The sequence below is a fragment of the Patella vulgata genome, chromosome 4 (assembly GCF_932274485.2).
Source record: "Patella vulgata chromosome 4, xgPatVulg1.2, whole genome shotgun sequence".
NCBI lineage: Eukaryota > Metazoa > Mollusca > Gastropoda > Patellidae > Patella > Patella vulgata.
In genome coordinates, this window is record NC_065882.2 from 21,760,388 (window position 1) to 21,786,201 (window position 25,814).

General features: G+C 32.6%; 3 protein-coding genes across 3 annotated transcripts in view; 2 read left to right on the top strand and 1 right to left on the bottom strand.

Annotated features, from left to right (window-relative positions):
• Positions 1–799: 799 nt before the first annotated feature.
• Positions 800–7,423, bottom strand: LOC126817426 (zinc finger CCHC domain-containing protein 9). Its single transcript, XM_056100342.1, has 6 exons — positions 7,297–7,423; positions 5,844–6,125; positions 5,043–5,181; positions 3,792–3,884; positions 2,822–2,893; positions 800–1,862 (listed from the first exon to the last, which is right to left on the bottom strand). The coding sequence occupies exons 2-6, from the start codon at positions 6,120–6,122 to the stop codon at positions 1,738–1,740; spliced, it is 708 nt and encodes a 235-aa protein (XP_055956317.1). The 5' UTR covers positions 6,123–6,125; positions 7,297–7,423; the 3' UTR covers positions 800–1,737.
• A 280-nt stretch (positions 7,424–7,703) lies between these two features.
• The window catches only part of LOC126817424 (villin-1), a 46,838-nt gene continuing 28,727 nt past the window's right edge, over positions 7,704–25,814 (top strand). The window contains exons 1-34 of the mRNA XM_050544390.2: positions 7,704–8,225; positions 10,324–10,425; positions 10,787–10,930; positions 11,345–11,442; positions 11,643–11,715; positions 12,046–12,162; positions 12,469–12,564; positions 12,875–12,986; positions 13,356–13,511; positions 14,086–14,196; positions 14,582–14,724; positions 15,219–15,293; positions 16,050–16,147; positions 16,461–16,599; positions 17,477–17,556; positions 17,708–17,807; positions 18,080–18,132; positions 18,459–18,566; positions 18,751–18,835; positions 19,167–19,198; positions 19,495–19,595; positions 19,755–19,857; positions 20,056–20,148; positions 20,491–20,586; positions 20,708–20,919; positions 21,092–21,153; positions 21,287–21,487; positions 22,450–22,591; positions 22,701–22,794; positions 23,043–23,126; positions 23,284–23,411; positions 23,597–23,720; positions 24,227–24,395; positions 25,524–25,697. The gene's annotated coding sequence lies outside the window, so the exon portion shown is untranslated. The remainder of the gene's footprint in view (positions 8,226–10,323; positions 10,426–10,786; positions 10,931–11,344; positions 11,443–11,642; positions 11,716–12,045; positions 12,163–12,468; positions 12,565–12,874; positions 12,987–13,355; positions 13,512–14,085; positions 14,197–14,581; positions 14,725–15,218; positions 15,294–16,049; positions 16,148–16,460; positions 16,600–17,476; positions 17,557–17,707; positions 17,808–18,079; positions 18,133–18,458; positions 18,567–18,750; positions 18,836–19,166; positions 19,199–19,494; positions 19,596–19,754; positions 19,858–20,055; positions 20,149–20,490; positions 20,587–20,707; positions 20,920–21,091; positions 21,154–21,286; positions 21,488–22,449; positions 22,592–22,700; positions 22,795–23,042; positions 23,127–23,283; positions 23,412–23,596; positions 23,721–24,226; positions 24,396–25,523; positions 25,698–25,814) is intronic.
• LOC130010483 (tetratricopeptide repeat protein 37-like) lies at positions 11,668–25,721 on the top strand. The gene is made up of 21 exons (XM_056100204.1): positions 11,668–11,715; positions 12,046–12,162; positions 12,469–12,564; positions 12,875–12,921; positions 13,356–13,364; positions 17,708–17,807; positions 18,080–18,132; positions 18,459–18,566; positions 19,495–19,595; positions 19,755–19,857; positions 20,056–20,148; positions 20,491–20,586; positions 20,708–20,805; positions 21,092–21,153; positions 21,287–21,337; positions 22,450–22,486; positions 22,701–22,794; positions 23,284–23,411; positions 23,597–23,720; positions 24,227–24,395; positions 25,524–25,721. The coding sequence occupies exons 1-21, from the start codon at positions 11,668–11,670 to the stop codon at positions 25,719–25,721; spliced, it is 1,932 nt and encodes a 643-aa protein (XP_055956179.1).

Consider the following 25,814-nt stretch of genomic DNA (forward strand, 5'->3'; position numbering starts at 1 on the left):
GATTGCTGTGGAATGTTGATTATTAGGGTTACTCTGGTACAGATTGCTGTGGAACGTTGATTATTAGGGTTTCTCTGGTACAGATTGCCGTGGAACTCTGAACGTTGATAGGGTTCGTTCTCTCATTACCACAATGCTTCACACGAAATAGGAAAAGGATCCGTCAAAAACTAAGCCTCCATCTGATACACAAACCAATTGTTGACAGACTGACTCCGTGACAATCATATACGCCCAAACTCCATGCGTATAAAAATCTACTTTCATTAGAAAAAGATGGGAGTGACTATGAGAGGGAGAGAAATAGGGTTTAATGTTTGTTCACTTGACTGTAAACAGGTCCGTTCAGGATTAATCGTATTTTGATTTCATTAATTTGCTTGGAGATCAGCGGTCTTTAGAAGTTGGAGGAAAACTTAGTATCTGGGGAAATTTCACTTGGTTAGTCAAGTGGCTCTATTTTATGTCCCACTCAAACCCAGAACTTGCATTGATAACAGCACACTATGGAAAGTAACAATATACATATTCCAGACTCAAACCATTGCCACAGTGGATTGATAGCAATTATAGGCATTGATTTCATTGGGCAGCTAGGATCACTTGCTAGCTAATCAAAAGTGGTGATACAACATTGTGTTTTTACTTCGTACTTCTGTTAATAATCATTCTTACAGGATTCAGTTAAGCCATTTAGAAATATAGTGTTCATTCCAATCCGAGTGGGGTTGGCAGAGAAATTGTGAACTGATATTTTAAGCCCTACTGCAACCCTGGACAATATTCAAATAACACATCATTTTCTGCTTAACTATATACAATTTATTTAAATAATTAATATTTATATACAGTAGAATCTGTATGAGCAGCCACTCCTATTCAGCGACATCTCCTTGTAAGCGGTCACGATAAATTCCCCCCGTAGAAATTCTATTGTTTCATCTCTTTATTCAACGGTCACTCCTCTAACGCGGCCAGCGGTCACTATTTTACTAATAAATTCAACAAAACATCGTCCATTCAACGGCCATTGTTGAATGATACCATCTTGTCGTTCTTTGTAACACCAACGCTAATCCCGTGAGTAGTAGTTAATAAACTGGACCCCCACTGATCAGGTAAAAAGAAACGTAAAAATAACAATCAACCCTGGATTATCTGTTAATTAATCTTTTGTTTTATGAAACGACTAACCTGATCATTGTTTTCACGCGTAACGACACATTATTTGATACTGATTGAATAAAAAAAAAGTACCGAGTTTTGTCACGATCATCTAGTATCTCTTTTCCATTGCCACTTTATTGTTTTAACAACAGACGTTTTAGCGCCTCCTATAATATTACATACAGAGTTACACCCCCTGTAAATAGGTGATAAAATTAGCGATGTTTTTTTGTGCATGTGCTTTTTTGATAAAATAAAATTAATTCATCAATTCTCTTCACAAAAATGGATAAATATTATCGAATGCATCACAATGGTAGACAGTAGTATCGAAGGTTGGTACAAAATGACAAGTATACAGAAGTTACGTCAGAGATTTGAGTAAGGAATTTTCGTTCGGTGCAAGATTCAGCGATGGTCAAATTTACCGCTTCCAATGCATTCAAGCGTAATATTTAATTTATGTCAGCACATAAAGCACCAAGATTTTATTAAGGGGCCACTCCCGTTAAGCGGTCAGTTGTAAAAATTCCCTTGGGTGGCTGCTTAATGCAGATTCTACTGTACATTTCAAAATTTGACAATTTTTGGTCCTTTTCTCCTGATTTTTGGTGGCGGAAAGTCAATCTTTTCTGTAGGCTCTGCATCAGCACTTGATAAATCAGATATTTTACTTGCTTTTACATCAATAAAACCTGAAATAATTTAAACAAAAATGTTAAAGTTTGATTGGTATGATTATTGTTTTGTAACTGAAGTAACATTTGTTACCATTAAAATCACACAGTCTCTCAAACAAACAGAATTTCTGCATAGAGACCAAACACACTTGAACTAAGATTTATTATTTGGAGTCAATGCCAGTGCAGAAAACTATTATGATTTGTAACATAATACCATTGGCGTACGAGCTGGGAGGGGGGGGGGCACACAATTGTACTTTGTAAAAGTTGTATAAAAAAATATTGTGTTCTTGAATGCGTCCAATTTAACAGCGAATTTAAATTCAGAGTGTCTACAGTTAGGCAATTAAAAAATCTTAAGACTCGAACCCTCTATTGTTTGGAGTACAGTAAGCCACAAATTACAGTTACATAAACAACTGATTTTAGTTGTGTATATTACAAGTAAATAAAATTTAGTTCTCTTTTATTGATGATTTAGAAATTAAGAACTTATTCATCGCAAAAGAGATATTATGTAACATACTAAGAACCTAACTACATTTTTGGGGCACCAACCACCACAGGCCCCCCCCCCCCCCCAGTAAAAAATGTCCCCGTACGCCTATGCATAATACTGCTAAAAGTGACATACACATACAGTCACTTCTTGAGCTGGTGAAATTCGCAGCAACAAGATAGTTATAATAGAAGTCCAAGGGAACGTGAGTCTGGGCTAGGTTTTAAATTTTGTCTTCCAGATTACCATATACCAGTAATATGTAAATTCAACATCTGGGTTACCTCAGGTTATGCATAGTGTAGAAAAAATAGGTGGAAAGATTCTCTAATTGCTGAAACACTAACTCAAAAATGGTTGATGTCACATTGTTGGTCAGTAATTAATAATATTCACTGTGAGTCTAGTTTTAGTTATATTCACTGTCGTCAGGCCTGGGTGTTACAGTTAGCATAATATTAAATATATAAACCTTGTTGCTTTTGTAATTCTGGACAATCTCGTCTAAAATGTTCAACTGAACCACATTCCTTACAACAGCCACCTGAATCACAAAAAAAAGAATTTAAATAATGTTAGATGTTATGCATACAATATATTTCAGTGTACAAGACACTGATCAATTTGATAAATGGCTTCTTTATAAGATCAATCTGATTAAAACACAGATCCTATTTTGTTTCGTTCTTTATAATTCAAAATTTCGCTTTACTTGTCTTTACTACACTAGGATCTGGCAGAGTTGTTATATAACCCGCGTTCTGAATGATGTGAGGAATTAGTCAATGAAACAGTTTGTTACAGAGAATTTTTGGCATGAGGTGCACGGAACTTTGGGAAACACATTAGAAACATGAATGCTGATTGGTTAATCAAATGTCTGACGGCATAGGGTCAAAAGCCACTCGTATGACTCTAACGCAACCTTCCACTACAATCGCTGAGATCTTCATGTAGTGTAGGCCATCAAAAGTATATTAAAAAAAACGGATTGCCAGGCAACAAATCATACATCCAAGCAGCTCAGTCATGGAGTAGTCTACAATGATTGTCACATTTATTTTTTTGTAGGTAATGTGAGCATTAACAAGACACTAAAAACTGATCATGAGGAACAAGCCAAGATTATCAAAGAGATCAAGGACGATAACATTGAAAGTCATGATAATCATTGGCTTATTTATCACATGAACAAATGGTTTATTTTAAGTAAAATTTGGTATGTAGAAAGGAAGCCAGTATTTTGTTAATATGCTTATTGTGCATGATTAGAGGAGGTAGAAAACACCCATCAAAGTCAAATAAATTTGATGGTAGTTAAAGTGATCAACGTCATGCTAATTGTATAGATTAAAAGTTGACGACTACACCAAGGATGAACAAGTGTGAATGCTATATCTCACCTCAGCGACTTTGTTTGCCAATGAGATGAAAATACTCACCATTAGGATAAAGCCCTCTTGGATTATCTGGGCATTGTTTAGATAAATGACCAGTTTCTTTACATATAAAACATGTAGCATAAGGATACTCATCTGAAATTCAAATATTAAATATATCAGACGTTATCAAACAAAAATTACATATATAAAAGTAAAACAAAATTACTGTGTCAAAAAATTATTGTGACCTAAAGGGGATTTACATAAATGTGTATTGAAATTAATGCAATCTTCTGGGAGTGAACATAAATGTGTATTGAAATTAATTTGACCTAAATGGGGTTTACATAAATGTGTATTGAGATTAATGCAATCTTCAAGAAGTGGACATAAATGTGTATTGAAATTAATTTGACCTAAAGGAGGTTTACATAACTGTGTATTGAGATTAATGCAATCTTAAAGGAGTGGACATAAATGTATATTGAAATTAAAATGACCTAAAGGGGGTTTGCATAAGTGTGTATTGAGATTAACGCAATCTTCAGGGAATGAACATAAATGTGTATTGGAATTAATTTGATCTAAAGAGGATTTACATAAATGTTTATTGGAATTCATGCAACCCACCATATCCGGTCTTTCTTCATTTCAGAGATAATTACTTATTTGTTCTATAACCAACAATGTTGATTACCTTCTCATTAAATCACTGTATATCGTTTTATTGTTTGACAATACTGCTGACTTAATGGGTAACTAATCCATAATGTATTTGATATGTATAAAACAAAAATGTCTATAGAAATTAAATTGACTGTCTATTAGTTGCATTTGAAGCATAAATTTCTTGCTTATATTGTTTTACATCATTTGCTACATATTGTGTTACCTTTCATGAAAGCAGATCATATAATCTAATATCTGAAGGTTATTGGGAAACTGATGCTTAATCTATAACTGCAGTTTGAAGATCATTTGGGCAAATATTGAATAATAACTGGTAATGCTAGGTTCCCACAAGCAAGAATTCGTGCTACGATTGAAATCGTGGAGTAATCGTGGTGATCCTATCAAGTCTTATCATATATTAAGGTCGTAGCAATCATGTTGATCGTATCGAAACATATCCTAAAGCATCTGAACGTACCAGATCATGGACTCAATAGGGACAATCATATTGTAAAGCATCGCACGACAGTGGGAATTTATCATTAATATAATAAAACATAAAGGTGGAATGTGTTTTTTCCAAATCCTCACTTTATTAATACATTTCATTTATTGGTTTAAAGAAGGATAATTACCAACCTGATTTAACCTTTGCTCTACATTCACTAACACCATGTTCTGTTGAACCACATTTAAAACATATTCCCATTCCTTGACGTCTTTTCTCATCTGGACATTCAGCTACCATATGACCTTCTTTACGACAGTTAAAACACACCTGAAAATAAAGTTCAAACTAGATTGTTTTTAATTCATTGCAAGATACCACATATTGAGTAACAAAGACATGATAGAGAGACTCAATACATATTACAGTAGATTACATGTATATTCAAGTGCCTGGTAGTATCATTTTGGCCATTCGGATGAGACGAAAAAACGAGGTCTTGTGTATACATTGGAATGCAATATAAGAGTAGGTGATAGTGCCGCTGCCCGGGCAAAATTTCCCTCATAGCACACTGTATGGATTATGCCCGTCTTCATTAGCCCAGTATAGGAGTAGAACAGTAGGACGTTAAACCCCATTTCATTTCATTTCATTTCATTTTGGGCACAAATTCCAATACAATATACAAGTTGTAGAAAGATCTGGAATGACATATTTTATAACTGTCTTCACAAACCTCTCAAGCTCGAAAGACGACAGGATTAAGTCCAAGACACAGAGATCTTTGAGCGCACAAACATGTACTACATTTTTTCAAAATCACATCTCTTTGTCGCAGACAAACCATAATACTAAAATACTGATTATATTTTTGAATTCTTCCCCTCTTTTAGAAAGTCCATAATTTGCCATATGTTTAATGGATGGTTGAACTTGGTCACTCCTCGGGATCTATTAAGTATAGTAATTTGTATAAGATATTAATATACCTTAACAGCTTCTCTTTTATCCATTCTCTTCTGTCGTCTAAACTCACTTCGATTGCCTCTTTTCCATTCATCTAATTGTTGACTATTATTAAAACTATCATCATAACCCCTTTTTCTATGGAATCTATCTCTTGATGCTGTCTTTTGATGATCATCTCTATGTCTGCCATCAGATGATGATGATGACCCTGCAGCACCTGAAGATTTCATTTCTAACCAACTAGTAGCATCATGTGGTTGTTTCTTCTGATAAGCTCCAGCTCTAGCAAATCTTGTCATTTTCTGTGTAAAAAAAATCTCAAATTAGTATGATATAGGCCCTAAACTTATATGTATGTGACTCAAACATGTCAAATATGAGATGAGCAATATACAATTCTGAAATTCTTGCCACTAAACTTTGTGTTGTGTCCTTAAGCTTAATTTGATGGTAAAATGGAAATATTCTAGGACCTTCTGAAATCAAGCTGAAAATTGCTTAAGTTTTCATGTATGTTTATTCTCATAGGTAAAGAATGTGAAGAGTTTTTATTTTTTATTTTTCACAACTGGTCCCAGACTGTACAGCGCGGTGGACTCTTACAGCTGGGCACTAGATCCATTACTTGAAATGTCAGTATCTTTTCCTTGGGTTTGTGTTATTGGTTTCTAAAACAGTTCTAGACAAACTGACTGAAAATACCCCCCATGAAAATATGATTTCTTTCGTTTACAAATGTTTACTATAGGATGTTTAGGCCTATATTGTTTTAGAAACATTTATGGAGAAAATCATGGATGTCATTGTTACAAGAGTACTTTTTTTCTTTATGGGCTGAATATGTATCTAATAATTGTGCAATGGATTCTTGGCAACAATAGCTAATAGTTGTATTGTTTACAATATTGTTTATTGCTCAGTTTTCATATTTGCAAAGCAAGAATATATCTAATTGACACAGTCATACTTGACATACACTCATACAGTAAAAAGACATCCATTAGTATTATAACTATTATTTTCTTAACAAAATGTATTAATACAATTAATATCAATTTAACAACTGTCCACGACATCACATTGGACATTGCTGTTATGTCAGTTTGTAGGTGTGAGGTGGTTATTATTGTTTAGAAACACATTGGTAAAAAAAAGAATCTCCCAAACAGAGTTGTCCCTTGCATAGCGAGAGTTGTGTGGAGAATGCAGCAGTTTACTATAGATATGTTCAGTGCAATAATATAAAGAATATTATTACTATTAGGTAGATCTACTAATCATCTAATGCTAATAGAAATTGAAATTTCGGTTTGAGATATATTTTATTTTATTTATGATTTATGAATCCTCAATGGTGATATTTTCTGGATTCTCGTATTCAAATATATATCTTTATGTGTCAATCTAGACGTGAGTTTGAAATATATAATGCATTTTGGAAGTATTTATAACTTGTTTTGTCTCTTTACTTACTAGATCTACACGTGCAGAGAAATTTACACTTGTGTTTACTTCCGGTTTAACTTTTCTATTACATCCTAAATTGCAATGTTAAACCTTCTGTGGTTGGCTGAACCATCGTAAACACGCATCCCTCACCCAGCGAAAACGACCATACTATACCTAATATGTTTCGATTTATTAGCCGGAACTTAGACTTGACTCTTTAGTTTAGTCAAGGCTTCACTCTAAGTGATGGTAGCGAAATTGTAATAAAAAGAAACGAACAAGTTGGCTAGTATAAATTGTAACGTTTTATTTTAAGCCTATTTGAGGTAACTAAGCTAAATCGTATTTGTTAAAAAAAGGTGAAGAGCGTGCAGGGCGATTCTGGTTATCTATTTTTATTTTAGCCCTTTTCCTCCCCGAAAATATTTGAGGATCTGAATATGAAGTTGATGAGTATAGGGTTACCAGATTAATCATTGAAGACACCGGGACATTTATTATGCTGAGCAGACTAAAGCTAAATTCGGCACCAAAATGAGCGCCCGCCGGGCGCGATACATTGAGAGCCGGAGGCGCGAACTTACTAGGGGGGTTTGGGGGCATGCCCCCCCGAAATTTTTTCATTTCTAGAAGCAGGGAGATGCGTTTTCAGCAGTTTTGTGACGGTGGTTACACTAAAAATATATGTTGTTGAATGGGTTATTTCGATTGTCACATATGTTAGTAATATTTGTAGGAGCCCGTCCGTAATTTTGCCATGACATCCATACCTGTTTTTGTATGATTTTTGTTGTTTTCTTGGAATGTACATTTTTTGAAGATCTCATTAAAAACTACACATACAAGTTGTACAAGTTGTATGTACAACGTTTATATTTCACAAGCAATGTGTTCTTGAATTTGTGACCAGTATTCAAATTAACACTGATTGGCAGGTGGACAGTGCTCCTATGGTAATTTTTCTTTGATATAGACGTCAACAATTTGACAATCGTACAATTTGAAATAATAAAATTTGGTAAATAAATACGATTTTAATCACTAAGTAATAAGAGGAATTATAGATGAAATACAATAAAAATCATATTATTATCTACAAGATAACAATTGGTTATTAAAGGGGCTCCTATTTTAGTCATACGTTTTTCGTTTGGTATGGCGCGCGCATTTCTCATAAATTTATTTTTTGTGAACTAACTGTTATATTTCGCAAAATTATACCCAAGATCATACGTCAATTTCTATAAAGACAATCGCATTGTAATTCCAGTTTTTGGCCTGTATTATGCACATTAGGCACACCTCGGTTATGCCTACGAGAAATGCCGAATGTATTGTGTACTGAACAATATTTAGATCAGAAGTGGTGTGCTGTCGTGCTGAAGTAAGAGTGTTTGTAGCAAACGCTGTTTTTATACATTAATAATCACTAGTTTATGTGTTATGTGTTATTATTTTCAATTGAAAAACACCTGATTTGAAAACCGGGACATTTAGGCACGTGAGAAGCCTCGGGACGGGACGACAAAAAGGACCCAAAAAACCGGGACGTATGGTAACCCTAGATGAGTACCACAAATAACTAAAATTAGTGAGGGCTGGCTTGATCTCGGCACTAATTTTACAGTCGGTAAACATTTGATTTTCAAAATATTTGATGGATGAGCCCCATGTGACATCCATTGGGACTTCCTATCATGACCATGGGCAGATGATATTTGCCACACATCTGCATGTTTTTAGGGGGGTTACAGCAGGAGGGGGGGTTGCCAGATTCCTGAGACAATGTATCTCCCCCCCCCCTCCTGCATTGGCTCTATCATCATTTTGGTGCATATACATACACATTGAGCTTTCTAAACAGAGAAATTCAACATCTGTCCACAATTTGTTTGTCGATATTGGCATGTATCGGATCGAAACTTCATGGATTATGGCCCCTGTTTGTACGAAAAATCACGTTTTTAGCTTGTGGACCCTATAGAGGTCACAATTTTTATCCGATTTTGTTGAAACTTGAAATGTAAGTTTATAACCCAAAGATCTCGGTTCCTTTTGATATTCGCGCATATCGGATCGTAACTTCCTGAATTATGGCCCCTGATTGTACGAAAAATCACATTTTTAGCTTGTGGACCCTATAGAGGTCATAATTTTTATCCGATTTAAAAAACGTATTATTATATCACCGTTACACCCTAAGGACGACCGAGTTCGAATTTTGTGAAAATCGGCCCAAAATTGACAGACAAAATGGCCGCCGTTCGTTCTCAAATAGCATAAGAATATGGTATATCAAGGTTGTGGACCCTACAGAGGTCACAATTTTTATCCAATTTTGTTGAAACTTGAAATGTAAGTTTATAACCCAAAGATATTGGTTCCTTTCGATATTCGCACATATCGGACCGTAACTTCCTGAATTATGGCCCCTGATTGTACGAAAAATTGAGTTTTTTGCTTGTGGACCCTATAGAGGTCATAATTTTTATTCGATTTAAAAAACCGTATTATTATATCACTGTTACACCCTAAAGACATCTGAGTTCGAATTTCGTGAAAAATCGCACCAAAATTGACAGACAAAATGGCTGCCGTTCGTTCTCAAATAGCGTAAAAATATGGTATATCAAAGTTGTGGACCCTATCTATAAAGGTCACAATTTTTATCCGTGTGGTTGAAACTTGAAATGTAAGTTTACAACACAAAGATCTCAGTTCCTTTCGATATTTGCGCATATCGAATTGTAATTTCCTGAATTATGGCCCTTGATTGTAGGAAAAATTACTTTCTTGTTAGCTTGTTCTCTATCCATCTCTCGAAAATGTGGGCGTATCCTGCCTGGCAGCCGCTGGTTATTAAGAATTAATACAATGACATTGTGATTCAATTTCATGGATGCAAAGCATCCATTGTGATATCACATAATGTCTATATCAAAATAGCGATAACTGTCAGCTCTGTATCTAGATCTTACATAATGCATCTTTAAAAAGCCTACATACATGTATTTTGCCATTGGTATGTTATGAGTTCTACTTTATTTTCAGTGACTGCTGAAAATGGACAATAAAGAAATAAAAGCGGCATTGAAGAATGCACGCGAGGCCATTTCTAATAAAGAGTATGACGCAGCTTTGCAGCATTGTCAAGTTCGTAACATTATATATTATTGTTCAGATTTTAAATGAGTTTCAGATTACAATAAAAATTGTTAACTATATGAAAATTTATAAACTTGAGAAGTGGAATTAGATTCTCTAAATTTGATAAAGAATGGCATGCCATGCCTCTTGTATCATATTGATCTTACTTGAATTTAAGAAACCATAGTGATAATCAACTCATTGCTTGATTCTGCCGCATTCACCACCACCACACAAATTTTTTATTTTGTTAGCTCATTAAAAGTTTTTGATATTTTATTGTACTTTATTCTTTGGATAGTAAATTTTTGCTGATAATTTTGTTTACATGAAGATTGATAATGGGAATTGCAATTTTATTTTTCAGAATGTACTTGATGCTGATAATAAGAATTATAATGCCCTGGTGTTTACCGGACTAGCTGCTGATAAATTAGATAAAACAGACCAAGCATTGAAAGCTTATATAAAGGCTACAGAGCTAAATCCTGATCAAATACTTGGTTGGCAGGTGGGAATATTATAGTAAACTATTTTCTTCTATACATCAACACTGACAACTTCAAAGTGCATTATTATGAACAGATTACAAAAATCGAAAGGAAAAAACCAAATAAATAAATACATAAATTACTCAAGATCAGCAAAGTGTATGAATTATTTCATTTGTTAGATTAATGTCAATGTCCACCAAGCACAGTATGAATCAACTGCAGATATTCAACAAAATGCATTTTGAAACAATTCTCTGCAACCTTCATGTGGTTATGCTTTAAGCCAATTATAATAAGTCAATATAGTACACTCTGATATGAATGTAAACTAGACCAAACGAAGAAAATATATTATTGATGTAGTTTAAGACATTTAATATCCAGAAGGACCCTTAACATGAAAAATAACATTAATTATTTCTCCATTGCAGGGTTTGTGTGGATTTTATGAAAAGAATCAAGCCTATGTATCAGTGTACAAAAAGAATCTTGTTCCAGTTTATGAAAAAATGATAGTTCTATACAAATGGTATTAATTTGAATTAATTGATGATTTAAATATAATTAAAAACATGTAGTTTGATGTATTCTTCAAATAAATGTTTATTAACATCAAATGAAATTTAATGGGGTTTAAATAACCTCCTACTGTTCTGCTTCGACTGGCTAATGAAGACAGGGATTATTAACATACAGTCAATATTTTTATTCAATAATATGTTTTTCTAGTGATGCCACTAAAAGGATAGAAACCATGAAGAGATTAGCAGGTATTCTTAACGAACTTGGATCAACAGATAAGGTAACAAAAACTATTTGGTTTATACTATATTTTAAACTGTATACTATTAATTGTAGTGTTGTCTTGTATAATTTCTTGTTTTAATAATTGTCAGACTAATTGCCACCTGTTTGGATATCAAACCTTTACTATAATAACTTAAATGTTGGTATTATTTAAATTTAAATGGACGATAGTCCTCTTAATGAATTGTCAATTACAGCAGCTCTTCTCTCATTAGGTAGATTTAACAAAATCCATGATCTTGGGGTTGATCTTTATGGTTTATGATTATATTTTTTATACCCACATACAGAATTAAGAATTTGAATGTTTTTTTTTTTTTTACAGTGTATCAAAGTATATCAGGATCTATTAGATGAAACAGAAGATGATAAAAATAAGCTAGAGATAAAACAGACTATGATCAAACTTTTAGAAAGTCAAGATGTTGTTCAAACAAAATTAGTATGTTTTCATTCTATAGATTTTAAAGTTAAATTCTGTTGTGTAAAAAAATGAATTTCATCCAAATATATATTCTTGTTTACTAAGTGAAATCAAAATTAATAAGGTACAGGATGGGATTTACCTTAGAAAGACAGTAAATCTTCTTCATACATATAAGAGAAAGTTTGTTTGTTGTTCACTATAGGAATGTCCAACCCAAGGGGTGAAACTCCCTTTTTTCTTATAAGACATTTAATTATGCAATTGATTATGTATTTGGTGCTGTAGTTAATTTTTAAAATTTTATTTTGTTTTTGTTTACAGTTGTTTGATTGTTATGATAGTTGTTTAGAAGGTGGACAGCTTACACCTGATGAGAAAGAAGCCATGTTAACTGGTTATGTATCTATTATTGTAGATGTAAGTATTCATATGAGTATCTAATTTTCATCCTTTGAGTTTTATCTTATCTGTATTAGCCCAACAAATATGACATTGGCTACAAAAATTCCAAAGGTTCTATACATTGTAGTCCTGAGTTCATATCTCTAACTTCTGTGTATCCAGTATTGTATTTTTTGAAGAATCCATTATAGGGCTTGTCAATATGGTAATATATGACTGATCATTTTGTTCCACAAAATATAGAACCTTATCTTTTAATTGTGATATTCAAGATTCCAAATGTATTGCTTGCTGCATATTGGTTATTTTTGAATCAATATTACAGAAAATGCCAAAAGATGTGATTGAAGTTGAAATAAACAAGTTATCTCAGTTGAATCCAAGCTCTGCTGTTTTACTAGAATATCAGATACTCATGATGTTAGAAAAAAACATTGGTAATAATTTCCTAACTATTTAAGGAGACATTGTTTTTTTGCCAATTAGTAACAAATGAATCGACTATAAAATTAAATTGAGCAGGTCTGAAATGTGCAAAACATCTGCCTAGCCATTGCTCAAATACAGACATTTTAACTTTCAGTTTAGGACTTGAAAAAATTTTATTAAGAGTTTTTCAAGCAACTCAGCCAACACTTAATTGTATTTTTGATAATTAGATGTGTTTAAGGTTATTTTTAATAGGATATTATTCAAAATGTAGTGCATTTAATTCCTTAGTGACAGTGCTAATAATGAAAAAATAACCCTTCTATTGTTTTCCAGCATGGCATACATTGTCTGATTTATTTCTTTTTGTTATCCAGAATATCAAGGTATTGTCGATAATAGTTTATTAAGAGATAAGATGAACTCCTTAGAAGCTGTTGTAAATGAAAACAATGCAATGTTGAAGATGGTTCAGGCATATTTTTTGCTGGTGGAGAAAAAATATGACCTTGCAAAAGCTAACTTACTGCAAGGTAACTATGACCTATGGAAGCTTATGTGGAACAGTGGCTCACTGAGTAAGATGTTGACTCGTTAACTTTGAGGTCCCGTGTTCGATCCCTGCGTTGGCCGAGAACGTTCATCAGGATTTTCCAGTGTGGTTCCCCATTGTCAGTGATGCAGGACAGAGGTCTGGAAGGGACAAATGTGCGTGCATGTAAAAATTCCCTTGTCAGTTTGAATTCGATATAAGAGTAGGCTCTAGTGTTGATGTCAGGGCAAAATTCCCTCATATCACACTGCACATATGCCTATCTTCATTAGCCCAGTTGGTGCAGAACAGTAGGATGTTAAACCCCATTTCATTTCATTTCTTATGTGATACTTACCGAAATAATCAACTGACAGTGATAGCTGCTCTGACCTTTATAATAACCATATTTAATCAATTTTTGGATACATTTGCCTAACATATATTTGCAAGAAAGGTCTACAATGCATTCAAATTTGAAAAGTGTTCATTAATACTTTGAAAATCGGCAATGAGGGAATATATAGCATTTCTTCACTTTTTATATTTTACCAACTATAAATTTTCTATTTTAGCCAGAGAGTTTTATCCCTATTATGCTGTTGTTTACTGTTTAATAGCTGTTGTTTATTTACATCTGGGTAACAACCAGTCTTGTATCAAGTATGTGGTTGACTGTCAACAAGGTAAAAAGATTTCTAAAATATATACATTAAACACACATTTTACAATCATAATAAGCAAAATGTAGAATTCCATGACTAAAATCTTGGTTCAGAGTGGATCAATTTGGCTGAAATTTTCAGCAAAGTCCCTTATCTAGTTTTTAAGTATTATAGTGAGAACTGCCAGCTCTTTATCTAATCTCCCATAATGTATCTTTAATAATCAATATTGCTATTTGTACTCTCAAATATTTTACATAACCTTATACTAATTACTTTGATGTTCTTCATTGTTACTATTTTGCTGGAATTAGTCTAAAATAGCCCCTAACCTAAGATTAGGACTTATTTTTTAATTGAATGTTTGAATGTACTTGCTTTTTTATTTGGTTTATTTGTATTATAGTTTTAAAATCAGTAAAGAAGAAGTCCCTTTGTATCGCCGATAAAACATTGATAGAGAAATATTTAAATCTGCTACAAAGTAGAGCTTTATGTAATATTGGTACTACTACATCACTTCAACAAGCTAGTCATATACTTCTACAGGTAAAATATTGTAGATTCTATCAGAAATATTTCTATGAATATCTTAACTGTGTTTAGTAATTCTTGAAAAAAGATGTAGTTCACTACTGTTAAACTAGAAATGAACACATATTGAAGTATGCAATGCTCTATATATCCTCTTTGATTGTGTTTCTTCATTGCAGCAAAGAAGTAATGCACTGGTTTAAATCTCAGATGATTACAGTATTGTTATCCACGATTTAAATGTTGCTTAGTTTATTGTTTTGAGAGGTGTTATGTTTGATGACACTGCTTAGCATTTTTTTATTATCTTGTTTTTGTCCTAGAAGCGTGTAATAATATAATAGATATAAATACTATCAGTTGTTTGATTTCCAGGATTCATTGTTTTCTTCTTTCCATTAAAGAATAATGTAAGTTGATAAATAATGCTGTGGATATTTCTAATTTTATCAACTTATATTGGTATATTTTTGATATCCAAAACGATTATGAGTTTCTCTTTAATTTAGGGTGAGGTAAAAGGAGAAAGGGAAGTTTTATTGTGTAAAATCTACATGAAACAAGGACAGACTGAAAAGGCTATGGTATGTTTATATTTATGATAAATTTATGCTGGTTTACTATTTAACTGAATGTTCAAAACAAGTTAAATAAATGATCACTTAAAATCGTTTTTGATGCATTTTGAAATCAGTGTATGTATTTCCATTATTCTGTTGATTGATTTTGGAATGCTTACTGATTTCATTGAATGAATATCATTAGATATACACTTGACATTGATCAAAAAATCAATTAAATAGCTTTGCAAGACTATTCAAATATTCATATATTTTTGTAAGCACTGGTTGTGCAGGTTGTAAATTATTGAAGACATTTGAATAAAAACTTCTCTATATTGTGCACTTTGTAAATTATGGAAGTGTATATTGAGCAGTGCCGGATTTAGATGAAGACAGGCCCTAGGCTAGTCCAATTATGAGGCTCCTCCCAATCCTGTTCCTCAAGACTAAAGGATGATGAAAGTGGGTTTTAAACACAATTGAGCAAAGCCAAGTTTGTTTAAGATTATAGTGCGTAAAAGAAAGGCTTATGACAGTGTCAAAATATAACACACTTTGGCCTAAGACCCCTAGTATCTTGAGACCCCAGGATTCAACCTGTCAAGCCTATAGGTAAATCCAGCACTGATATTGAAGTATAACTGTTGTATATTGAAGTATAACTATTGTATATTGAAGTATAACTGTTGTATATTGAAGTATAACTATTGTATATTGAAGTATATGGAATTATAACTGTTGTATATTGAAATATAACTGTTGTATTTTCTAATTCAGGAATTGATTAAACAGCTAGAATGTGAAGAACATGTTAAAGAGTATTACCTGGCGTGGTATGATTTTAGTAAGAAGAAATATGACTTAGCTTTGTCAAGGTAATTTCTATAGACCTAGCTGATTGTAGAATCTGTAGAACTCAAGATGAGTTAAAATTGAGAAATTATAAAGTTTGACTTTGGGTAAAGAAAGAGCAATAGGTACAGCCCTAATAAAATTCAAGCACAATCCTTCATAACCTGTGGGCAAATCAAGTAAGAGAACAATCCCGTAATAGAAATGGGTACCAGGTGTTCACAAAAGGGTAAGCATCCTGACTTGTACATGACACCTAATTGACAGTCAGAAAGCATGGTTATACCATATATTTGATTTATCCTTTCACCAATTTTCATTTTAATATCATTTTAGATTAGAAAAATTATGTTGTTCAGCTGACAATGGTGGAAGTGATGCTTGGTGTTTAATGGGTAAAGCTTTGTGGCAGATGTTGCAAACGGATCCAGATAATAAAGAAAGGGAGCAGAAATGTTACACAACTTTACTTAAGGTGATTTACTAATCTTATTTGCAATCAAACTATTTTCCAAAAGTTTAGTCTTAAAGATACATTATGGAAGATTAGATAAAGAGCCGGCAGTTCTCACTTTAATAGTTAAAAACTAGATAATGTAAAGTGAATATACTGAAAATTTCAGTCAAATTGCTCCACTCTGAACCGATATATTACCGGTTGAATTTTAGGCCTAGCCTTGATCATCATTACTAAAGTCGGTACCATAAAAACATAGTCTTGATTATCCATTTTTGGATTAAATCATCAATGAGCACTGAGCAGCAAATCGGATTCAAATCCAGTAAAAATCTGACAAATAAGATGGCATCGAGAGTTGATTAAGGTCTTTTCATGTTAATAAATGTCTGATTAATAATTTATATAACATTTCTGGCCCAAAGAAAGACCTGCAATAGGTAGATTTAGCTCTTGCATAATGTATGTTTAAGAGCTCACTCATATAATGTCCATTTTATTGATCATCCAATTTATGAACTTTCAAAATTAAATAAAAACAGCTGAATCCATGCTAAATATACTCAAATTGATTATTCAACATTAGATTATGGAAGCAAAAGCAAAATATCAATGGTAGATACTCTTAAGACTAGGTTTCAATCTGATATAAAAAAAAAGCCCATCAAAATCCCTGAAATAAAAATTAGAGATTTTAATATTTTTTGTAACTTCATTAGCAAGTATTTATTATATAGAATAAAATGTGATATAGATATTTAGATGGCCTACCATAATGCTGAATTGTATCAATGCATAAAGATAATGTTAGATAATGTACTCTTTCTAAAGTTGTATTTTGCTGTTTGTTTGCCTCTTTCATGCATCAACATAAATTGTATATTTATGTTTACAGGCTGCCCAGAAAGATCCAAATAATGGTGAACCATTTTTATACTTGGGACTTTTCTATCTTAATATACGTAAGGATAATAGGTTAGTATATTAATTAATTACAAAAAAAATCCTACACACGATTGGAAATACATGGAATAATCTCTGGGGAGATAACAGCAATACCATTTTGATGAATATTCAGCAGACCTTGTGGAAAAAACATTTAAGTTTATTTAATATTATATTAAAGGATGGCTAAGAAATGTTATGAGAAAGCGTACCACCTAGATTGTACATTAGAAGAAGCTGGTGCTGCTGTATGTGATATTATGACTTCTATTGGTGAACAGGTAAGTACGTACTAAATGCAAACATTCATGGAAAGTGTTCAAAACAGGAGTTATAAAAATAAGTAAAAACAATTCAGTAGTTGTATGCCCACATTGTAATGTCTATAATGTCATCACATTTGTCTCAAAACAATTGCTCCTTCTGCAGTCCACAATGGCCAGTAGACACTTTAATGGCTAAAGTTGGCACTTGGCATAGGTCTTCTTAACTTTCAGTATATTGTCTTTCAATAAATTATGAATTACATGTACATCGCAATTCTTTTTCTCAGGATGCTGCATATGATCTGTTGTTGAAAGTTACAAATGAAGCCAGTGCTGGGAGGTAAGGCATGTTCATTTATACTGAGAATAGAATAAAAACAACTTTGTCATTTTAGATGGCAACTATATATGATGATAACAACTCCCATCTTGACTGCCAGCTTTGTGTCTGTAATCGAATATTCTAGAGACATTGCTCCATTGATAATCATGGAAAATGTATTCAAAACGGAAGTGAAGATGCATAAGTTGTTGTTATTGTAGCCGGATGTATGCATAATGACACTTTATGTTACATTACAGACTTTAATACTAGTAAATTGAACTATCAGAACAAATAGATTCAAAGAGTTGATTAAATACAAAGTGTTATTGTTTTGTTTTCAGCGCTAAATGGGCATGGTTGCGACTTGGATTATGTCAGATTAAATTAGATAATGCTGTAGCAGCTATATCTTCATTTCAGTCAGCTTTACGAGCAGATACAACTGACAAGTAAGTTTATTTTACATATAAACATTTCATTATCCAAACCAATTATTCTATTACATGTAGATATTTGATAAATATTTAAACTAATGATAGTATGCTCATTTCTTTGGATAAAAACTTGTTAATGTTCTCAGTGCACATTGTTGGTTTCATATTGGTACATATATACATATTTTCATGTTATTAGCCATGTTTGGGAATGTTTGGCAGAAGCATATTTTCACAGGGGAAGTTTTACAGCTGCTTTAAAGGCATTTACTAAAGCCTCTGAGGTATGTTGTCTATAATTTACTGATTAAAGTCTGTATGATATGTTATCTATAATTTACTAAAGCATCTGGAGTATGTTATCTATAATTTACTAAAGCATCTGCAAGGTATGTTATCTATAATTTACTAAAGCCTCTAAGGTATATGTTATCTATAATTTACTTAAGCCTTGAAGGTATGCTATCTATAATTTACTAAAGCCTCTGAGGTACATGTATGTTCTGTTGAACCTTTAGGCATGAAAACACTTTCACAATTTGGAGAGCATTCATTGGTCATCCTAAGTGAAATGTCCCAGGATCTAGAGTAAAGTTTATTTAATTTGATTTTCAGTTATGTCCCGAATCACTGTACTGTAAATATCAGTAAGTTGCATAGTTATTTGTTATTTTGAAATCTTAAACTTGGTAAGATTAAGTAGAGAATTTCTTAACACAAACTTACAACCAAGTTTTCATTGTGTGATTAGCAAATGGGAAGTGATATCTGGTATTATAGAAATGAAAGCTACTTGGTTCAAGTGTCACTAGACGAGTCATACACCATGCTGTTTATATAAAAAAGTACAAACTTTTATTAGCTGGCATTATTTTCTAAAAGTGTTGCAATTGAACTACTTTTATATTCACAAAACTGACTGGTATGTTTTATTTAATTATAGAATAGCAACCATTACTCAAACATTAGGGATTTATGATGAAGCTGTCACAACTTATAAAGACATCTTAGATATATCACCTAACTATGTTCCAGCATTAAAAGGTTTGTGTAAACTTTTTACCTATATATTCAATGAATATTTATCTATGTTTTAAGCTTTGTTTAATTAAGCATATGTTTAATAGAATCATTGGATCTTAAAGCTAATGCAGTAAAAATAATTTTTGTTTTTAAACTTATAAACTTGGTTTTTAATTTTAGGATTGGGTGAGACTAATTTATTAATGGCTAGAAGTCATTTGAATCAGAATCTAGATGGCAGGGTTAAAGATAATTGTGAAGAAGCCCTGGTATTTCTTACAAAGTAAGTATTCAGTCTCTTATTCTAAATCAGTGTGGTATTTCATAATCAGAACATTACAACAATAAGATATAGCTACATTGTCAGAGAACATATTAGGAGCCATCTCTCCCTGAAAAAAAAGAAGAAAATTTAATTTGATGTAAAATGTACCCTCGATATCTTATAATGAATTAATTTTATTCTATTAAATTTTTTCAGGGCAGCCAGTGAACGATCTGATATGTCATGTTTGTGGAAATTACTTGGTGATGCTTGTATCTTGGTGCTACCATTAGCATCAGACAACTTTATGTGAGTTTGCTGTTTATTATGATGTTTGTTGAAATTATCAGTTTACTGATGTCTGTTTTATTCAGAAATCAAAATGCATATTAAAAAACTCATGAAAATTTGCAACATTGTGGTTTATACTTGATTTAATATCCTTTTTCAAATCATAGAACACTATGAGATTTTTTAGTAGACCAAATAAATTAACCTTCATTGCTGTTTGTGTCTTTAATTTTTAGTAAACCAAATAAATTAACCTTAATTCCTGTTTGTTTCTTTAATTAAAGATTAAAATTTTGAAAATTAGATACAGTCTGATATTTTACTAATTATGCAATGTTCACAGTTTATTCATTGTTTTAGCTTGTCTGTACCAAAGAAACTATTAGAAAAATGTGATAAAAATTCTGATGAATTGGTAGCAATAAAGAAACGTGAAGTTATTCAACTTAGCACAAGGTATGTTTTTGAATTATTAGACCATAGTACAACTTATTTCCACAATTTAATCCATAATCATTTGATTTCTTATAACTCTTTAATGAATTTTAAGACATGCTGTTGTTTGTTTTACCTTCAGGTGTTATGGAAGAGCATTAAAAATTTTGCCAGAAAATTCAATGTTGTGGCATGACTTGGGTATTGCATATTTCCACCTGTCAGAATTAGTTCAAGAAAGTGAGAGGAAATCTGTTATTGAAAAGTCAGTTCAGTTTATGAAAAAGGCCATATCTCTTGATTCCACTAATCATCTTCATTGGAATGCACTGGGTGTGATTTCAGCTTCAAAAGGTATTTATAATGATTTATTCATATGGGATTAAGATTAACAAGTCTAAGACATTAAAACAAAGTATTTTGATGTGATAAATTTTACGATTCAGACAATAAATAAAGCATTTTGATGTGATAAATTTCAGGATTCAGCTATGTCTTGTTTTAAATTGTTTTTTTATATTTACAGAAGTGAATAATCCTGAACTAGCTCAACATTGTTTTATTAAATCAGTTAACACAGAGACAAATGTAAGTATATAAAAACCTTGGAAATGGTTTTGAAGAACAGAATTTGTAATGCAACTAAATTAATTATATTTACATTTATTTACAGCAAGGATATGAATTGATCTTTGTGTAAATTTATATTTATTATTTTCAGAATGTTGTAGCGTGGACAAATCTTGGAACTCTTTATCTTATTCATGACAATGTAAATCTAGCTCATGAAGCTTTTAAGGTCGCCCAGAGTTTGGATCCTAATTATGTAGCATGTTGGATTGGTCAGGCTATAATAGCAGAAACTGTTGGACATGAAGATACAATGGACTTGTACAGACATACCACAGAACTGTCTTATCATGTAAATTTTTATCTTTTATGAGTTTAAACATACATTATGCAAGAGCTAAATCTGCTTATTGCAATTCTTTATTTAGGCTTCAGATGTTAAAGAAATTATTAATTAGACCTTTTTTTACACAAGCTCAAAATCAACTATGTAGACCAATGGAGGGAGAGAGAGAGAAATGGGGTTTAACGTCCAATCAACACAAACTAGGTCATTTCGGGACTAACACATGGTTCAATTTTATTTCAATCATTCGCTTGCGCGTAGGGGTCTTTAGCAGTGGGAGGAAACCGGAGGACCTGAAGAAAACCCCTGAGGTTGGACAGGAGACCCTACTCCTTGTCACGTACAACCGGGGAATCGAAACCCTGCCAGTTGACTCAATGACAGACCGTATGATACAACGCACTCGTGCAAACCATTTGGCCATCCAACCCTCCATGTAGACCAACGGATGGCTTGGATACAGTTTGGATTTAAACAGTCGTCCATTTAAAATTAAATCAATAAATGTCGTACCAAGCTAACGTTTACCGTTAGTCGCTGATGTCACTGCTGCCAAGCAAGGATACCATAGCCATTGAGCATGTTACTTGATAATCGAGAATATGTGGGTGGAGTTATCGTCTGTCAATCAAACGATCGCCAATTCTCATAGATGGTGCAAACACAATTGATACCTATTTCTAGTCCAAACTTCCAACAGTGACAATTCCGTTCAGAACAAAGTAATTTGACTGAAATTTTCAACATTTTCTTTTTTTATCATCTATAAAATGTATCTTTAAGTTAGTCAACATATAAGTCTGAATTTAGTTAAAATTTCAACATAAAGATAATCCACACCTCCATGCTTTTCCTAAACTTTAGTCAATGGTTAAACAATAATGACTGACACACTGACTCTGAAAATAATAGCTTTCAGGTGATTATGATTTTTGTTTATTGTTGAATGTATTATGTTTATTTTACAGTCAGAAGGCTCAGTTGGTTATGCTCACTGGGTGTGTAGTATGTTACAGGACCACAGCAAACATCATACAGACATGTTTCAGTATAGCATTAAACAAATGGCTGCTATTCCATCTGCCGCAGACACACTGACAAGATATTTAGGTAGGTAAAGATGCATAAATGATTGAGGTACTTTCAAAAAATCCAATTTCTGAACAATTGATATAGGTGTTAAAAATCACTAAAACACATTTTCAATTTCTAATTTCAGCAAGATGTAATGATGATACAACAGCATTGAATATGTATGGTCTTCTACTTGAACAACAAACTTTTTATAGTTCAGCTTCCACAGCTTTAGAAAGGTGGGTAGAGGGATTTAAAATTGAACATTTTTATGTGGATATATTTGATATTCTCAGTTATTTTGACTTAACATCTACTGATCTAATGGTAGTTCTGTATATTTACATTTAGTATGTGTGTATGATGTTCTGTATGTTTAATGCTGACAATTTTGGTCATATAATATTCATCCATTCTTGTTCACCTTAGGCTGTGTTTATTTTACTAACATTGTTAGTATATTTTAATGATTTTATTTCTTTGAAAGATGTGTAAGTCTTTTGGAAGCACAAACAGTTCCAGATATAACCAAACTGAACAAAGCAAGATTGAATTTGGCAAGAGTTTTATGGTAAGAGCTATTTTTTTTAAAAATGATAGTAAGAAGTATGCTGTTTTAAATTAGATTCAGTATCATTTTGACTTCCTTATTTAATGCAGGCATTACTTTGAAGTTATTCACATTTAACAATTTTGTAATTAAGTCTTCATAATTTCTTATATATTAGTAAACAGAACTTATATGAAAAGTCAATAGAGATTTACAAACAGACAACATCTATAGAACAAGCAGAAGATATTTGTTACTATGGCTACACTTTATATAAGGCAGGTGATCTAGCAGAAAGTTTTAAAGGTAAGTCCTCAAAAAATGTTAAATGTTTACTAATTTTCTTTTTATTTAACAAATTATGAATTGCTTAATTTACCAAATTCATCCATTGGACTTGTACTAATTATTAGGATGAGTTTTGATTGATATTATTATTTTGTGAAATGAAAGAAACATGATACAACTGTGATGTTTTAAAAATCTTTCAGCATATGAAAAAGCTGCTGAAATAGTTGAGAAAGATGATGACAGATCACATGTTTATGCTGCTCTAGGAATGGTGTCCTATAAATTTGGTGATTTAGATGGTGCCAAAACAGCACTGTTCACAGGGTAAGCTTTTAAGATGAAATTTTCTTTTATCTCAATATACTATTGTGATATACAGATGACGTTACATAAGGTATAAATAATGACTTTATGTCTTGCAAAATATGGGAAATAATGGGTCACATTAGTAAAGTCATATGATTTCAAAATTTTTATACTCCCAGATTTTCATGTGGGCATATATATTTTTGTCGAGACTGTCCGTCCGTCTATCTATTCACAATTGATTTGTGGACTTTCTATAATAGGTCACAATTCTTATCCGATTTTGATGAAACTTGAAATATAGGTTTATCTCCAAAGATCTTGGTTCATTTCGATATTGACATGTATTGGATCGAAACTTCATGGATTATGGCCCCTGATTGTACGGAAATCTCTTCTCTTTTTTTTAGCTTGTTTTCTGTCCATCTCTTGCAAATTGTGGGTGTATCTTGCATGGCAACCGCTTGTTAAAACCTATGACAGGTCTTGTACATAAGGTTATTTTCCATTTTTGAATGTTTTAGATCACAGACCAGTCCACCCTCGATTATAGGTCTCAAAGCTCTGTGTGGTTTGGGTCTGTTACAATCTGATGTTACCTTGGTGACAGCTGTTTTACAAGAACTGGTTAAACAGGAAGACAATCAACACAGTGATACAATGTGGTTTACTGTGGTTCTAGATCTTGTTCAGGTTGGTAACATGAAAGTACAATTTGATTGAAATACAGATCTATATTTTGTTTCGTTTTTTTTTATACTTTTGATGGCCTCTATTACATGAAGATCTGACCAATTGTAGTGAAAGGTCGCATCAGAGGTCAGACAAGCTGCTTTTGACCCTATGACGTTAGACATTTGATTAACCAATCAGCGTTGATGTTTCTAGTGGGTTACCCAGAGTTCTGTGCACCTCATGCCAAAATGTCGCCGTAACAGATTGCTTCATTTGCTAATCCCTCACATCATCCAGAACGCAGATTATATAACAATTCTTCCAGATCCCAGTGTTGTAAAGACAAGTAAAACGAAATTTTGAACTATGGAAAACAAAATGAAATAGGATCTGTGTTTTAATTAGATTGATAAAAAAACCCATTAATCTTATTAAGTCTTGTAGTGGTCACATCAAATGTTGATTTTATTATTCAAATGATCTATCTGGATTGATCCCCCTTGTCAGTGATGCAGGGCGGAGGGCCTGACAAGGACAGCTGTCTAGTCGTTTGGATGGGATGGAAAACCGAGGTCCCGTGAAAACATTGGCGTGCACATAAAAGATCCCAATGACAGCTGAAATTCGATATAAGAGTAGGCCGTGGTGCCGCTGTCAGGGCAAAATTTCCCTCATAGCACACTGTATGGCATATGCCCGTCTTCATTAGCCCAGTTCGGAGCAGAGCAGTAGGACATTAAACCCCATTTCATTTCATTTATTTGTATTGACGGTAGTATATTTTATTTAGATTTCTAGAAACTAGAAACTTTCATTGTATTGTCTTATCAGTTGAATTAATTGAATGTTTATGTTAGCACTCCATTCTTGTGGAGGTCTTCGTGCCATCTGAATAAATAAGAAGGCATATCATATTTTCCAAATAATAAAAAAGGGTGTATTACTTATGGCTAATTGGAACTATAGTTTATTCATCTCTCTTTTTATCTTCTATTTCTGTGACATTCCAACTGGTTAACTTTTTTTCAGTAATTGTAGTCATTTAGAATGTTGGATATGTTTGATACCACATTTACTTTAAAGTATGGGTTGATCATGAGCCCTGTAGAACATTGCAGTTTATGATTGTTTTATTTGGTGTTCTAGGGTAACTTTATTCAGCCAATGAGATATCTACAGAGAACTATTCATACCAATCCTAGATTATATGAAACATGGTTGGTGTTAGCTGAACTATTGGTTAAATATTTTCCTGAACGTGGAACAGCATCAGCTAATTGTATCAGAGTAGGAAAATATATTAGTCAAGTTAATCAAGAGGTTAGTGAAGTATTTATGATTTGATTTAAAGAAATAGACACGATAAAGTTTAATGGTTTATTATCCCTTAAATACTAGATTGGCAAATGTCTTGCACACATGATAATGCTATTTTAT

Bases quoted from the DNA above. Each gene is read 5' to 3' on its own strand.
- LOC126817426 (XM_056100342.1), bottom strand. From the start codon at position 6,122: ATGACAAGATTTGCTAGAGCTGGAGCTTATCAGAAGAAACAACCACAT. The intron at 5,182-5,843 runs GTATATTAATAT...CTTTATTTTCAG, and splicing joins ATAAAAGAGAAGCTGTTAAG to GTGTGTTTTAACTGTCGTAA. The intron at 1,863-2,821 runs GTTTATATATTT...AAATTATTTCAG, and splicing joins AGAATTACAAAAGCAACAAG to GTTTTATTGATGTAAAAGCA.
- LOC130010483 (XM_056100204.1), top strand. From the start codon at position 11,668: ATGAAGAGATTAGCAGGTATTCTTAACGAACTTGGATCAACAGATAAG. The intron at 23,721-24,226 runs GTAAGCTTTTAA...TGAATGTTTTAG, and splicing joins AAAACAGCACTGTTCACAGG to ATCACAGACCAGTCCACCCT. The intron at 24,396-25,523 runs GTTGGTAACATG...TTGGTGTTCTAG, and splicing joins TGGTTCTAGATCTTGTTCAG to GGTAACTTTATTCAGCCAAT.